General features: G+C 32.2%; 1 protein-coding gene across 1 annotated transcript; it reads left to right on the top strand.

The window, feature by feature from the left end:
* The first annotated feature begins 1,997 nt into the window (after positions 1-1,997).
* LOC111049513 (outer dense fiber protein 3-B) lies at positions 1,998-10,252 on the top strand. Its single transcript, XM_022335594.2, has 4 exons — positions 1,998-2,159; positions 4,617-4,835; positions 7,463-7,631; positions 9,883-10,252. The coding sequence occupies exons 1-4, from the start codon at positions 2,144-2,146 to the stop codon at positions 10,166-10,168; spliced, it is 690 nt and encodes a 229-aa protein (XP_022191286.2). The 5' UTR covers positions 1,998-2,143; the 3' UTR covers positions 10,169-10,252.
* Positions 10,253-18,237: the final 7,985 nt, after the last annotated feature.

Genomic DNA, 18,237 nt, shown 5'->3' with positions numbered 1-18,237 from the left:
TATACATTTTCAGTACTATATTTATCCTTCAGGTATTCTTCAGAATGCTTATATTTCCACCTTCTCTATTTAATTTATTGACGTCCCTTTCTAAATTTAGCCTGCATTGGTTATAAAAAAGTTTGAACTACTGTATTTTTTTTCTATCTGTGTAGACTATCTGCTACTGCTTCATGTGAAATGAGTTTGTTTCTCTGTTATGAAGCTCTTGTGCAAAAAAAAGTTTATTAGTACCACAGTACTATAACCGTGGTTATACAGTAATATGGTTATATTATTATGGTTACTGTAATTAGTACGGTACTATGATGAAGATTCCAACTTTGAAGTTAAAATAGTGTGAAACAGGTTAGCTCTATAATATCTAAACATCAGTTCAGCATCGATATAACATGTAATACGAACCTTTAAAACATATATCTCAATATGAAAAACGATAGAAGATGGATCAGACCTAGTGAATAAAGTAGATCTTTCAACCCTTGTTGCAATCATTATCAACAGTTTTTCTCAATTTATCAAGTAGGATGAGTCTTCTGAATACGTTGAGAAATAGGCTACTCATCAACAATGAAAATTAATTTTATGAAGGCAGGAATAATACAAATGGTAGTCAGTAGTCAATTCGAAATAGATAAATGGAATGTGATAGGGGTGTCCCCAATCCAAAAGCTCCCAATGATAGACCCCAAATTTGGCGAAATTCAGCTTCTGCCCCCCCTCCTTGAATTGAGACCCAAGCGTAAGAGAGGTCGTCAGTATTTATTTATTTTGAGGTCCACGTTGCAACGGCAGTGGAGAAAGATAGCAGAACAGCCGATTCTCTGCCTTGCCACTGCCTTCTATAGAGGATAGTTTGATACCGGTATATCACTGATGTAATAACTAATGTTCAATCTTGTTTAAAATAATCAATTATATTTTTTTAAATGTATAAATTCAGGGCTACTTTCTTGTATATAAAAAAATAATTATAGTACCCTTTGAAATTAATAATAATAATAAGTTATAATTTGTATTTTTATTCTATTATTTTATCATTTTCAAAGGGTACTATAATTGTTTTTTATATATACAATTATATTTTATTTGACAGGGAAATATTTTTTGGAGTTATTAAATAATGAATGTTTATATATGTGATTAAAGAAAGGGTACTTACTTGATATTTTTCTTAATGTGTGTTTTAATAATCATTCTTTAACTATTCTTTAAATGAATATTGAGATTGAATATTTTGTTAATAATTATATTATTCTCTGAATTGTTAAAAAATGATCTGGCAACGTTTCGGAGCTAGAAAAGGATATAGCTATTTGCTTTATCGAATGATAGACAAGGATAGCAACACCAATGTTAATCAAATACTATCATTATAACATGCAACTCACGTTGAACACCATCGATATAAAGAAAAGGATACACCTATTCTTAAACGTTACCTACCATGGCAACAACGTACCAAAATAGTTCTGCAGAGGTTGACGCTAACCTATACAAAATTTCACTCGCAATAATTTTTAATTTATAATTATTAACGTTAAAATGAAATTGAAATACTATCCAGTATACTTTTAGGTACTCTTTTATAATTTATTATTGCATGTCTCGGCTGTGCTTTTAATGAAGGAGTTGTTTTTTGATTTTTGATCCAAACTTTTAAAATTTGTTCGTATATTACAGTTCTAACAGCTTAGTGATATTAATTATTTGTTAATCTGGTTTCAAATACTTTTTAAATTTGAAATTTCTTGTTTTAAATGTTTATTGTTCAGAAAACTTGACAATATTTTATAAAGTGGAGAAAACATAATCTACTTTCTGGACTAGAATGAATCAAAATTCGGACGAGGAACTTTGGACTGTGTGCCTTTTAGTCCTCGTCCAATTATAAAAATAAAAATTTTGTATCATAAACGAACCAATAATTATCAAAGAAAACTATTTCCAAAACATTTTGAAAACAAAATAAGAGTAAGAAGAACTATGAAGACGAATGGAGAAGAAAAATTCGCATAGCCTATCAATTCAAAACACTTCGGTTTATCATTACGCATACATTCAATTACAATTTTAAATTATTTTCATTTACCAAAATTCCAGTTTAATTATTTGAAAAGTAAATTCAAATTGAAAGAAGATAATGGCTTATCCAAGAAGTATGTAGATTACTTGTTTCTCCTTTCTAGCACCATATTATTTTTAATCTTTGTATAATAGGCTAATTATAGATTCATATTTTAGAATTTACTACACTTCCAAGAATCTTTTGTAAACTCATAATGAATACCTATTGAATCTGATCTGATTATTGTCATATAATGTTAATGTTATGCCTTTCTATATTATAAATAAATGCTTTGTGTTGCATGATTGATTTAAGCTTGCATAAATGAATAATGCATTTATTACAGTTTTTTTCAAATGAGTGGAAAAATTAAAAAGCCTCTATGTCTTCTTTGTATATATTCAAAAAAACAATATTTAGGCTATTATTAATTGTTTGTAGTAGGCCTATACAAAATAAAATAACCATTCAGAACATTTATAAAAAAGTATTCCACAACAAAACAATTCAGAAATCAGAAACAAATAAGTAACAGCCAAAAACTTTTTCTATTTATCAATTTTGAATAATTTAAAAATACTGTATACCTAGGATAAGGATTTTGTCCAAATTTATATTTATATTTTTATTACATCAATTGAATAATCTTTTTCAATATAATTGATAAGATTATTATAAGAGTGAGAAAAAGTGGCAACTAAAATTTTTAAGTGGTCTAATAAGCGAGTTATTGGTTGTTGAAGTACTAACTTTCCAGATTCCATATCCTTTCCAGATCATAAATGGTTTCGACTATATTATTAGAACTTCTCTTAAAAATAAAAAAATATTTATCTTTCCAAACTTAAACATTTTATTCCCCATATCGCTCATAAATAAAAAAGTAAAATTTTTGTAAATTCGATAAATTGTTTTTTTGGCATTAATCGCAAAAGAACGCATATTAGAACAAAGCCAATAATATAATAAATGTATTGAAAAACTCCAATGGAAAATTCGAAACCGTATATGATCTGGAAAGTTTTGTACTAAACGGAGTTTAGCACTTTAAAAACCCATAGCTCGCTTATTAGACCACTTGAAAATTTCAGTTGCCACTTTTTCTCACTCTTATAATGAGATCTTAACAATTATATTGAAAGAAAAAGATTATCCAATTTGAATAAAAATAAAAAGGTGTAGGTACTGAACAGCCTTAAATCGGAATGGATCTATAGTGAGGTCTATAATGACAGTGAAGAAAAATAGGAGGATAGCGTTGCCAATTCTCTGTCTTGCCACTGCCTTTTATAGAAGATAGCTGATACCGGATAACTGATTGTCATAGACTAGCACATTGTAAGCCTCTTTTTGTCCAGCTTAGAATAATGACAATAGTGAATTTTTACATATATACAGTATTGTTGCATGTTAAAAAAACTCATCCAATTTAAAATTAAGGCATCAAACTCATAGCCATAACACAAGAAATTGTCATAGGATTGATATTCCCTATCAGAGGTTATCCAAAACAGCCAAAAGTTATGATACATTTGGTATAAAAATTTACAATAAATTACTTACAGATTTAATATTAGAGACAGAAAATAAATTTAAGACGGGATAATTGAATTGGCTTTATATCCTTTTTATAAGAGTTCTTTGAGAGTGAAATAATTGTTGCTTATAGTTAAGAAGCTTCTATTTGTATTGTTTATTTATTGTTCAAAAGGCTCAAGTTGTGCTGTAAGGAATATGTTTTTTGCATTCAAATGAATTTTATTAATGTATTTGAAAAATCTAATTGACTTACAGTTTACTTACTGTATTATTTTCAAGACTCAGTAATGTAATTTTGTGTGTACAGTTGCTATAAAACTTGATTTTATCTTTTGTCTTACTGTATTCAAGATTTGACTTTGCCTATTGTTCTAAGAATTTAACGACAATAAAATCATATTTATTTATTCTGATAATGTAATATTGACTGTTCATTCTTGTTCAAAATTTTCCTCTCATTACCAAAATTTTTAACCAGATCACTCCCGTGTTATCGGATGGGCACATTAAACTGACGGTCCCGGCTGAAGTATGACAGTCGTAAGGCACATTGACGGGTTAGATTATATATTCAGGCGGTGGGACTTTCCCACAAGGGACTCCCCACCAACAGAAGCCATACGAATTTACATTTTTCTTGTTCAAAATGATCCATAATCTTTCATTCGTTATTAAGAAAATATAGTTTAGAATGATAAATTCATCGATTTTTACAGTTTAAATTGTGTATTTGCTAATTAACTATTTCTTCATTGTTGAAAAATGATCTGGAAAAGGATAGAGCTATTTGCTTTGTTGAATGATAGACAAGGATAGCAACACAAATGCCAATCAAACACTGCCATTATAATGTGGACCTTAATCCACTTTAATGTTGGAAAAATACTTTATGTGTTTCCATTGTATTGAAAAATTTTACTTTAAATTATGGGCAACTGGAAAATTTCGGATACTTCCTTCTAATTTTTCATCTTGATAGATTATTTTTATGTTGTTTGTTCTGCAATAGGTCCAGGACCAGCACATTACAAAATTCCACCATCAATTGGCTACAAAGACCACAATAAAACCAAATGGATAATGCCAGCTTACTCTATAGGCAACAAACATCGCAGTTTGGAAGGTGGTGTTGTACCAGGGCCACAGTATATGGTCAGGGATCAGACCAGGTTTGGCTATCAAAGAGGCCCAGCCTTCACCATTAACAGAAGAACTGCACTTAGGATGGGTAAAATACAATTATTGCAAAATGTTACATAAATACAATATTGAAAGTACATTTATTAAAAGAAACCTCGCTGTACTAATAAGTATAAATGTGTTAAGTCAGTTTTCTTGATTTTTCAGGAGAGCAATAACAAAGTTCAAAAAATTCTGTATGAAATTTATGAATCATTCATTATTGAAAGTATTAGAACGCTAATCGTTGCTCTAGGCCTACATATTTCTTCACATGTTTACTGTGTCCAATAATGGTTTCTCACTAATTGACATGTTTTATACAGGTGTGAACAAAAATGTGTACGACTTAGAAACTTAGTCCCTTTGTATCAAAGTATTTTATGACTTAACCCTTTTTGATCTTGATTTGAGTTGACTTGTATCATTTATATCAATACCTTTTTCTTTTTTGAAAGTTATAAGTTGATTTGTATCATTTTTACTAATACCTATTAGATTTAATTCCACCTTTTAAATGTTATGAGTTGACTTGTATCATTTATATCAAACATGAATGATTCTTTCTGAGATGTATCCATTTTACCATCAGAATAACTCCAAAAAACAATACTGAATAGACTTAAATCCTTTATACAAAAACGAGCAAATTTTTCTGATTAAGAACATGTAGAAAAGTCGAAATCGACATTTTGTGACTTAACACCTTTTTACTCATCAGTACAGAAACATAGAATATAGAAATGAACATATATAGAACTTACAGAGAACATAAATAGAAGACGCATAGAACACGCAATGAGAATTTTTGTCATAGAGAAAAGATAGCATAGGAGAGAATAATAGATTTTTCAGATAAAGAATTCAGAATTTTCACTATGAGGTAGTAGAAATGACACCCAACCATAAAAACTCGAATTGGATTGTTAATGTTACCACTTGTGAGTGCAATGTTCACATATGCTTCAAACATTCCTTACTGAACTTCAAAAATTTTTTATGAATATAAAATATTTTCCTGATAGAGAAGAAGCCATAAAATAAGCACCAGGTTTGTGCGTGGTTCATGAGAAAGATGATGATGAGAGATGAGTGGTTTAGACTTTTTGGTGGGTTTTAAATTACCACCAACAGAACAGATAATTGATTACATTGAAAACTTTAAATAGAGGTAGATCTTGTGAAAATGAATCTTTATAGTATTTGTGACCAACAATAAATTCAATGATTTATTATCTCAAATTTTCATTTGAATTTATTCCAAAAACATAGAGAATATTGTAAAACATTCAGCATCCACAAATTATATTATCAAAATTCAATCAAAATATTAATTTCATGTTACTCAATAATTATTATTATAGATACTTAATGAGAGTACATTGTTTTACTAATTCATATCATAGAGATTAGATTATATTTTTATAGATTATTTTAAGAGATAAATTTGTTTCTAACTTTTGGATAAATTTTTTGAAGAAACTCATTATTTTACAGTTTAAAAGTGTTTAGTGAGTGTGATTTTGTTATTTCATTTGATTTCAAGCAATATAAATTCAAAATTTCGGGAAAGGAACAGTTTTGGGCTGTGCCTGTTGGTCCTTCCCCTATCATTTTAATGATTTAGTCTTTCTATCTAGATCAATAAATGAATAAATAAATTCTCTATGATCTCTTATTATTATTATTTCAATGGAGACAGAAATTTACTGTGATGTTGAGAATTTTGTTACCATATAGAATTTATTTTAATGAATTCCATTCAACTTGAAAACTTCCATCAGAATAACCAACAATTATCTTGAATAGATTATCAGAATCAATAAAGAAAATTATAAATATATTGCTTTCAGAACTCAATGACATAAAAATATTGAAAACTGTTTAATGTCATGGTTACTCATATAATTTGAGAATATTGTTGATTATTGTGTTGAGGATTTTGTGATCTAAGTATTGAGTGTTTGTTTAGATGAATGTACATTTAATCAGACAATTTGATAAGTACCGTAGGTATTAACATAGATAAATCATGTAAGTTACAAATTCCTATGCTTAAATCTATGATATCAACAAGAATAGTCAATAGGTATAATAGATATTGAGAATCATAGATCAAAATAACATTATTATTTGTTTGAGTTATTGATAACATGAAACTACTAAAAGCTGAATGTAGCTAGTAGAACATTCGGAAACAATTCTATAAGGGCTAAATTATTCTTTTTTGAAACTTTTATTTGTAAAAATTTGGGAGAATACAGTTTTGGGCTATGCCTGTTGTATTCTCCCAATCAAATTATATATTATAATCATGATTTGTGATTGTCAATGAAATGAATACATACATAATAATAATTAAACAATTTTTGAGAAGTAGCACAATAATGTTAAAGCTAAATTCAGCTACTCCTAAATTGATGCAATATGTTCTGAAAAATATATCAAAGAAAACAATTTGGAGGATCTAAGATCCATTGGAATGGGCTACTTATTTTTACCATTTCTATGATTTTAAGTTTTGTTCCACATTCAAATTAATCAGGTACTGCATTGTTTTCTACTGTCAGGTTCCACAGATTCCTATTCAAAAGATCTCAAGGCTTTTTTAGATCGTTAGATTTTTAATTTTTATCAATCGTTTCACATTCAAATAATGAGATTTTGTTATGACAGGCTCTTCAGGACCAGGCCCTGGCACTTATAAACCAGAACAGTACGCAACGCGGAAAGCCCCAGTTTTCAGTTTTGGAAAACGTCCAGCATCACAACAAATCACTGTGGGCCCTGGACCAGCCAGCTATAACGTCAGAAGAGACAAACCTCCCGGTCCAGCTTTTAACATGTTCGTATCCAAATTACATCACTATTATTTTACTACTTCAGGAGAATACTATACAATCATGTACATCTGACAAAATCGTATTCTATTATAAACTCAAAAACACTCTTGTTTGTTGACGCCTACTTGGTTTAGAGTTTGAATAGTGGGCTATATAGTATTATTTATAAATATAAATAAATTGATTGATTGTAATACAAAGCATCCTCAAACGCAATAATTTTATTAAAATGGGATACATCACTAAACACAATCAACACGATTAATAAATAAAACGCCAAAAAATAATATAAATGAAACACACACAAAATAACTGAGCACTAAGGTAGAATTCGTAATAGGGCAAAACAGATTCATAGAGAAAATTTCTAACGAAGTATTAAATTTTATTTTATTCTATACTTATTCGATTTCATTTATTTCAAGGTTTCAGTCCGACTTGAACTACGGTATTGGTAAATTATTCAACTTTTTTACAATAGTTCTTGTTAAGCCTGTGAGCGGTTTTACTAGATTTCAATACAACTCAACATTTTCTTTACAATAGGAAGGAACACTATCAGTTAATGCACTCCAGTAAAGCTGCGTTCACACCGCAGTTCAAATTCCGTTCAATCCATTATAATCTATAAGGATTAAGTTATTAAGATGTTGTTAATAACTTTGGTGTAAGCGCAGCTTAACACAACACAGTCCATGAAATGCAATAACAGAAACTACATTATTACAATACAAGACCACATCTCACTTAAAAAGATTCAATAAAATACAACACAAAATACACTTGTTTGACTTGACTTTGAACTAAAAATCACTTGTGATATAAAATTGATTTGGCATTTTAAAATAATAATCTGAATTGATATAATCTATTATGATCTAGGCTACTATAATTGCATGAACTACAACCAATTAAGGGATATCCTCATTGTGCTCTCACATCTATTATTATTTATTGGATAGAGCAAACAGTACCTACGATAGTCAGAAAACACAGGCTATTGCCCAAAACTTATTGTATATCCTAATTTTGGCTCAAACCGACCAAACATTATTTAGTTTATGACCATATTAATTTCTACACCAAATCATTAATCTTTAAATTACAAATCAAAATGAAAAACAATTTCAAATCTCGATAGATTGATAATGAATAAAATTTTTGAATAAACAAATTCATCCACAGAATAAAAAAATAAATATTATAAATTTTGAGCCCGAAAATATCACGTTCACCATAGCTACCTACAACATTGAAATTTAATAGATAAAATGTGAAAAAATTATACTAATTTCATACATTCATATGTGAGATATGAATGAGTGATTGGATTTATTATAATAAGTTAAAGAATGAGATTTTTATATACTTCGTGGTGATTTATTTATAATGAATTTGCTCTTATAATGAATTTATATGATTTGCTCTTTATCAGAACAACAACCAGGTAAAAAAATCAGCTGATAGTTGCAGTGATAGTAGTTTTAATTTTTCTGCTCAAAATTTTTAAGTTTATTTCAATATTATTGAAACTTTCGGATTGTTTAGTGTTATTTCCGGCTCTTATCAACCCTTCGAAATTCAAAATTCATCAGTCATATCTCGAATACGTATTCTCTGAGTGTTAATCTTTGGTGAAAACAGAAATTTTAAACTTAACCTCACTTTGGACTATTTATGTGCCAAAATCAAGGAATTGAAGAAGTTTTGGGCAATTGCCTGTTTCTCTTTCCAAATATCGTGTTTGTGACTGTTCTAATAAATAAATAAATAAATGAATAAATAAATGATTTCCTTTATTTATTTCATTCCACACAATCACAATATGAAATTAATGAATGGGAGAGAATCAACAGGATAAACCCAAAACTGTTTCACTCCCCAATTTTGATAAAAACAGTCCAAATGAGGTTGTCTGTAAACACTCTCATAAAAATCACAAAAATTTACAGTGTGGACCTATAAATATATCTTATACTAAAACAATTGTAAATAGAAAAAATAAAAATCTCAGTACCCTTTTTGAATAGCTTTATCACAACATGTTTCAACATGTACTGAGGGTACTGAGATTTTTATTTTTTCTATTTATATTACAAATAGCCCTATACAGAAAAGAGATAATAAAACAATATTGTATATGGGTTGATCAGAAAGATGAAACAAATAATTATTACATTATTTGATATTATTTTTTATAATATAGTTAATATTTATAATTATTAATTATTTTTACCCTTTATTGTTTTGCAGACTTGGACGTCAAACGCAGAAGATGTTGGACAAATCGCCGGGTCCGGCAGCTTACAACCCCAAGTACTCGAGCGTAGACAAGAGACCTCGAGTGATCAAGTTCAGCGGGAGACCTGACACCTCGGGTCTCGGGAAGGCATTCGGCCCGGGACCCGGACACTACAAGTACCAGCTGGTGGGCCGGAGCACACCTAAATTCTCGTTCGGCACTAAACACAAGGAATGGTTGTCGCCCTATATTGTACCTGAGGACAATGCTTGCACCTATCCTCCTAGAAAAAGTTGAAACACGTTTTTTGAAATTGAAAAATTATTATTTAGAACTGTATGAGAATATTGTAGTTGAAATTAAAACTAGTAGTGATGTGAATTATTTATGTTTATTTTTTCAATTGCGCTGTGAAGTTTTGTGAATTGTCCAGAATACGATTCATTCACTTATTATGTCATGCTGGAGTTACAAATTGCCTTAATTAAATCCGATTCATAACTTTGAATATTTAATTTATTCATCCCACAATGGTAGCAATCATACATATAAACAACATACGGTACTATAATTCCATGCATTGGCCGAAGTCTGTATGCAGTAAAGAGAATAATCAATAATTTTGTATAGAAAAGAATTGTCTTATAGGCCCACACCATACACGTACAGGATAGGACATTTACGAATGACCTATCATCACGTCTGAACTACTGAACTGTTTGTTTAACTTGCAATTTTACATAGCGATTCTGAATTTACCGAGGATGGTAATAGAGGCTTATTTCCATTGAAAATGATCAATATTGATTCCAATTAAAATAATTATAACAGAGATATACAATTTGTGATTCAAAGTTTAAGTAAGAATGAAAGCCGAAAAACTGGACTTCCTCCGAAAAATTGACTATATATACATACTGTAGCTTAGTTGGTAGAGCGCACGGTTCATGAATCAAAGGTTGCGGGTTCGAGACATATCAAACTTATTTTATTCTGGGAATTTTCAACTCTTCTAAATATTATCCACGTAATTGTGAACAGAATGATAAATATAATAATTCTATTTACAGTTTCCTGGACATACGGACAAGGAGATTGCATTTTACATCAAATTTTCCCCGGTGCAAAGCACGAGTTACCTGCTAGAATACTATAGGACTACATCAATTTGAGATATATTCTCATTGATTCAGTCTTTGCAATAATTGATAAGATGAAACAGACTCGATCCAAATCTTCTCATTTCTGAATGAAAGTCGGAGTGACATCTGGACATCGGCCCAGCAAATTGGGATAATCTATAGTTTCAGGTTAACAGGTTTAGGCGTACATTCTTACACAGAAGTTTACGGTACCTTATTGTTTTTTAGGTGAAATTCGGGTCTCAAAAAAACCCAGAGTCGAGTACAATTCTTCAATGGTTATAACAACTTTTTGATTCGTGTACACTTTAATATTTATTAGTCCAGGCAATGAATGCTCAAAAAAGGGTAGAGTTTGAAAGACAGTTAGAAATAGAGGAAAAAGTTTGGAAGACAATTTTTGACCCCGCAGTTCTGTTCAGAGTAGTAAGGAGGTAAACATATCAGAAGTCCCCACCCCTACCCCCTGTGCTAAGTGAGTGGGGGTGGTTCAAAGGTACCATTTTTTGGTTTCTCGCATATAACTCGAAAATTATGCATTCTACGGACATGACTAACTCACAATATATTATAGTTTACATAATTTCCTACAATTTTGATCTCTCAACTTTTTCTATATCTCTTTCACTTTTCGAGATATCCGCTCTTAAAGATGTGACATTTTCGAAAAAACATATTTTCCTTCAATTTTTTGCTATGTTTACTCAAAACTTTTTGAATATCTATGGGAAAATCCATTCTGATCATGAGCTTCCAGAGCATCGAATTCTCCTCAATTTAATGTATAATTCCACAAGTTTATACACATCCCCACGACTGTTGCAGCAGCTTCAATGTTGAGTGTGCGATCTTCAGTTTTGCAAAAATAGACTATTCGACAATGGAATTTGGAGAGAATGTTTTGAACACAATTTTTTGACTTTGCAGCTTTGTTGGAACCAGTTAGTGGTGAACATAACAGAGTCCCCAACCCTACACCTTGTGCTAAAGGGATGAGGGTGGTTTAAAAGTTACATTTTTCAATGATTTCCTTACACACTCATATATTGAGAAAAAAACGTTCAATCGACATGACTAACTATTCAGAAATAAAGCTTGATAAACTCTCTACATTTGTTTTGTGATGATTTAGGATATTTCTAACAGTTTTCGAGATATAGGTACGCTCTTTAAAGTTTAAAATTGTTTAAACAACAGCTTTCAATCCTATTTCTTGCTTCTTCAGGGGCTTATAGCTCTCCAACAATGCATTGTGAAAATGAATGCGTAGATCGATTGATGCGAAGAAAAAATCATCGTAGATTTGTAGAGCATTGATTTCTCTTCAATTTGATGTATTATTTCACTATTTCATGTTTTCCTTCATTGTTATAGCAGATTCAATGTGGGGGGTGAAATTATCAACTCTGCAACAAGTGTCAACTTAGCGGTTGCTCATCATCAATAGACGGGCGAGAGATGAGTGTTTTTGCTACATTTACCTCCCAACTAGTCTTCATTGAACTACTAAGTCGAAAATTTTGTACCAGATGGTCCAGACTCAAATTTCATTGTCAAGTGATCAATTGTTACAAAACTAAAAATTTCATCCCCACATTGAAACAATGGAAGGAAAACATGAAATAGTGAAATTATACATCAAACTGAAGAGAAAACAATTCTCTACAAATATACAATGAGTTTTCATTTTTACAATGCATTGTTGGAGAGCTATAGGCCCTGAAAAAGCAAGAAGTAGGGTTGAAAGCTGTTGTTTTAACAATTTTACACTTTAAAGAGCGTACCTATATCTCGAAAACTGTTAGAAATATCCCAAATCATCAAAACAAATATTGTATAGAGTTTATCAAGCTTCATTTCTGAATAGTTAGTCATGTCGGTTGACCGCATTTTTCTCAAGATATGAGTGTGTAAGCAAAACATTGAAGAATGCATCATTTAAACCACCCTTATCCCTTTAGCACAAGGGGTACCTAAGGATGAGGACTTTCGATATGTTCACCCCCTATCTGGTTCCAACAAAGCTGCATAGTCAAAAATTGTGTTCAAAACATTCTCTCCAAATTCCTTTGTCAATTGGTATATTTTTGCAAAACTGAAGATCTCACACTCAACACTGAAGCTGCTGCAATAGTCGTGGGGATGTGCGTAGACTTGTGGAATTATAAATTTAATTTAAGAGAATTCGATGCTCTATAAGCTCATTATCAGCATGGATTTTTCCCATCGATATTCAAGAAGTTATGAGAGCAAAAATAGCAAAAAATTGAAGGAAAATGGGTTTTTTCGAAAATGTCACATCTATAAGAGCGGATATCTCGAAAAGTGAAAGAGATATAGGAAAAATTGTGAGATCAATATTGTAGGAAATTATGTAAGATTTAATTTATTTTGGAATAGTCATGTCCGACCCCCCTTGGAACAATGGGTGGGGGTGGGGACTTTTGATATGTCCACCTCCTTACTACCCTGAACAGAGCTGCGGGGTCAAAAATTGTTTACCAAACTTTTCCCTCTATATCTCTTCATTGACTGGGCTATCATTCAATCATCCTCAAGAATACCTTGAACACTGTAAACAAGTGTGCCCATTCCCTCCAAGCCCAATGCCACTCTCATAAAATTGTTAAAAAAATAGTCAGTCATTTAAGCACACCGCTGATCTTTTCTTGGGACAACCCCCAAGAGTTGTTTTTGAGCCTCGCTGGAGTGTTTCAAGGAAGCAGTGAGCTTCAATGTGACTATTTCAAAGTGAGGTCTAAGATTCAAGTCGACGGTTTGGCATTTCTCTTAATGTTTAAATGTTTGTATGTTTATATGTTGCGCATTTACGGCGAAACGCGGTAATAGATTTTCATGAAATTTGACAGGTATGTTCCTTTTTTAATTGCGCGTCGACGTATATACAAGTTTTTTGGAAACTTTGCATTTCAAGGATAAATAAAAGGAAAAAGGAGCTTCCTTCATACGTCAATATTAGAGTAAAGATCAGACTATAGAATTATTCATCATAAATCAGCTGACAAGTGCTGATAAATCACAGATGTGTGGAGAAGCCAGTCTATTGCTGTATTTCCATAAGGTCTATAGTTTCAATCAGGTACTTGTGGATGAGAATACTGCGTGAGGTCTACTGTTCACAGAACTACTAGTTTATTGATAAACAGAACACAATTCTTTAAAATGATCGTGTTTATATTTTACTGCTGGCTATACACGTCATCTTATGAATTTCGGGGATAAGATATTTTGATTTCCCACAGACACACTTTTTTATTATCTACAGATGACGAAAGTCTCAGCTGTTTTTGCAAGAATGAATTATCCTTTTAATGTCGTTCAGCGAGTTTTCCCACGGATGAGACCTAGTGCAATAGAATTTTTATATCATAAACCTACTATGTTCCGAATTTCGTGAAAATCGTTAGAGCCATTCTCGAGATCCGTTGAACATAAATAGCCAGATAAATATAAATAACCAGATATAAAAATACAGAAATTGCTCGCTTAATATAATATAGGATTAGTATTAACTCAATAAATCCTCAACTAATACAGAGATGAGATGATATTACTGTGATATACATTGGTGATAACATGGATTCAAATTAGAATTCAAATAATTAATCTCCTCGAAAACTTAATTACAAGAAAAGATTATTTTTTATTTGATCTCCTACAAGACTTTCTACGATCAGCAGCCTCTACCATTGTCATATTATGTAGTACTGTAGTATACGTGTATATAGATAGATGGATGAATTTAGATGAATAGATAAAATAAAATTTTTATTTGTACTTTATTACATTAAAAGTAATAACATTACGTGTAGATGTAAATCATAGACATAAGGATAGATATCTCTATTTATACACTTCAGAACATTAGAAGTAGGCCTAATGTGGGCGAAGTTAAGGCAGTAAGAGCCCCCTATTTCACTTACCCCACAATATTAGGCCTAACCCAAAGATTGTAGGTACAGTATACGACCTACTTGTTTTAAAATTTATTTATTTATTTATTCACCATGTTAGCACAAACAATACAATGATCGAAAAAGAAAAAAACAGACTATTGCCCAAAACTTTTTCAATTTCCTTATTTAGTTTCAAATTGTCCAAATATTATACATAGGTTATGTCCATTTCAATTTTCTACACCAAATCACAATGGTGATTATTATTTCTACAAATAATTAAATCAAATAAAATGATTATTATTTCCACAAATAGTAAAATCAAATTATTTCTTTAAAATAATTGTAAAGATAGGTTTTTGAAGTGTGCAAATTGGAATCGTAATCACTTGTCAACTTTCAATTAGCAACACATTAGTTACTCTCACAAAACTCATTTATGACCCTACCCCACACAGCAACGTTGACCATAAATAATTATGGGGTGAGCTGCTCTGTAGGAAGATTCACTTTAAACTGTCATCACAGCTCATGAGCAGCACAAATGCTTTCCATTCAACCAATTCTGACATTTTTAAGTGAATTCACTATATTTACATAGACAGCCGCAACCCTGAGAGGGTCTCGAACAACAATTATATTCTGTCAATATTAACTGGGGAAGCCACAGCCAATATGCTTCAGTTCATTACTGTGAACCTTTTCTATTAGTTTTTCGTCTGTGTCGTGTATGTAATAATAATAGTGAGGCATACCAGTATATCGTATGGTAGGCCTATTGATTGCTATACATTTCTCTTACACTTTCATGGCCGGATTAAAGGTTTGTGGCTCCCTAGGCAGATTTATAGGGCGTGCCCCCCACTGTTACGTCTTCTCTGGTTTTTGGGTATTGGTATTATAATATTCGTAACTAATGTGTGTGTGTGTGTGTGTGTGTGTGTGTGTGTGTGTGTGTGTGTGTGTGTGTGTGTGTGTGTGTGTGTGTGTGTGTGTACACGATATCTCATCTCCCAATTAACGGAATGACTTGAAATTTGGAACTTAAGGTCCTTACAATATAAGGATCCGACACGAACAATTTCGATCAAATGCAATTCAAGATGGCGGCTGAAATGGCGAAAATGTTGTCAAAAACAAGGTTTTTCGCGATTTTCTCAGAAACGGCTCCAACGATTTCGATTAAATTTATACCAAAAATAGTAATTGATTAGCTCTATCAACTGCCACAAGTCCCATATCTGTAAAAATTTCAGGAGCTCCGTCCCATCTATGTAAAGTTTGATTTTAGATTTCCAATTATCAGGTCTCAGATATAATTTAAACAAAAAATTTCTAGTGGAAAAGATTAAGCATGAAAATCTCGACAATTAATGTTCAGTAGCATTTTCACCTAAAATTGAAAATAAGCACGAAATTCTAGAAAATGTTATTATTTCAATTGCAAACTGTTGGCAACTGTTGATTCTATTAAATGATTCACTATGAAGAGATAGAAAATCTCGTATGTCTCCAGCGTTATTGTCCAATCACCAGCTGGCTCAGATCTTTGTTTATAAGAGTAGACTTGAGATGCGCGTGCACACTAGCGTCAGGTGATCAATTTTCATAACGGCAAGGAAAGTTGTGTGAGTGCGCCACACCAGATTTTTGTTTTCATTATAACGAAAGAGTTGATTTAGGTCAAACTCTACTTGAATTTTCCATTGTTGGGTAGGACTTGAGTTTGAATTTATGATTTTAAAGACTGAGAAATGATATAGATGCCCTTTCTTCAATAATCTCCAATGTGGAGGCGATTATTTTTCATGGGGGCATAAATATTTTTTCTCATACAAAACTTTTATTCATTTTTACTTGAACCATGATTGATAAAAGAAAGAAGTATAAAAAGTAAAGCCTATTGTAGAAGTATCTATTTGAAAGAGATGAGATTTATTTATGAATAGAATGAACTACAATATTATTATTCACAACCCACGAAATATTTACAACCCGTAAGTTATCAAATCATATTTCTTATTGACCGAGCGAAGTGAGGTCTAAGATTCAAGTCGACGGTTTGGCATTTCTCTTTATGTTTGAATGTTTATATGTTGCGCATTTACGGCGAAACGCGGTAATAGATTTTCATGAAATTTGACAGGTAAAAATAAATAAATTGCGCGTCGACGTCTATACAAGGTTTTTGGAAATTTTGTATTTCAAGGATAATATATAAAAGGAAAAAGGAGCCTCCTTCATACGCCAATATTAGAGTAAAAATCAGACTACCTATAGAATTATTCATCATAAATCAGCTGTCTAGTGGACTATAATACTACCCGTTCAAAAACATCGAACATCTTGAAAATTTATATGGTGGTTTTAAAGGTGCCTGCAGGATACCAGGCGCCCTCCTGTAGTATTTAGCCTTGCTTAGACATGCGGGGCTCTGTCTGCGTTGACTCCACTTCCCTAGCTATTCGTGGGAGCCACATGAACAAACCAAACCTCAAGGCAACTCCAGAAGTTGCTCCTTCAAACCCATCAGGATCTGCCCCATCAGGGCAGGTTCCTCAATCTGAAATGGATGCTTCAGGGACACAGGAGGTTCCGTTGCACTCTTATGTAGAGGCTACCATCATTGAGAAGGCTTCCACTGATTACGAGATGGATGATGTAAGCTCAATCTCACCATACCAACTGGAAAGGGAGGATGAGCTTCTCAGAAGTGGAGAAAAGCAAGAATCTGCAGAAATGCCAGAGGATGCGGTAGAGCAACCGATCAGTTTATGGGAGGAGAGACCAAACCTCATCACTGCTCAAAAAAGGGCGGCCATTTAAGCAAAACTTCTTGGGAGAGGTGAGGCTTTTTACCCTGCAAAATTTCGGAGGATCTAAAAGAAAAAACCCAAGAGACCAGCGATGGGTGAAACTTCAAGCAGAAATGTGGGTATATACTGTCTATAAAGTATAAGACAGTAAAGACAAAACTTTACCACTGCTCAAAGAAGGGCGGCCATTCAGGAAAAACTTCTTGGGAGAGGTGAGGCTTTTGATCCTGCAAAGTTTCGGAGAGGCAAAAAGAAAAAAACAACGACCAGAGATGGGTGAAACTCCAGGCAGAAATGTGGGTGAGGAGGCTGAGTCGAGGGTGGTCAGGAGCCCTAGAGGCAATTCGGCGACCACTTTCTCAGCGAAAGGACATACAAAGAAGGCCAGGAGTGGAAATCACGTAAGTCACGAGGACCAATCAGTCTGAAGAGACTGCCTAGCATCCACACTGGATTGCGGGAGACTAGGGGCAAGGAGAAGAACTCTGTTT

This window comes from Nilaparvata lugens, chromosome 12 (assembly GCF_014356525.2).
Source record: "Nilaparvata lugens isolate BPH chromosome 12, ASM1435652v1, whole genome shotgun sequence".
Taxonomy (NCBI): Eukaryota; Metazoa; Arthropoda; class Insecta; order Hemiptera; family Delphacidae; genus Nilaparvata; species Nilaparvata lugens.
The sequence above is the reverse complement of the archived record's forward strand: the minus strand, read 5'-3'. Positions and strand labels throughout refer to the sequence as shown.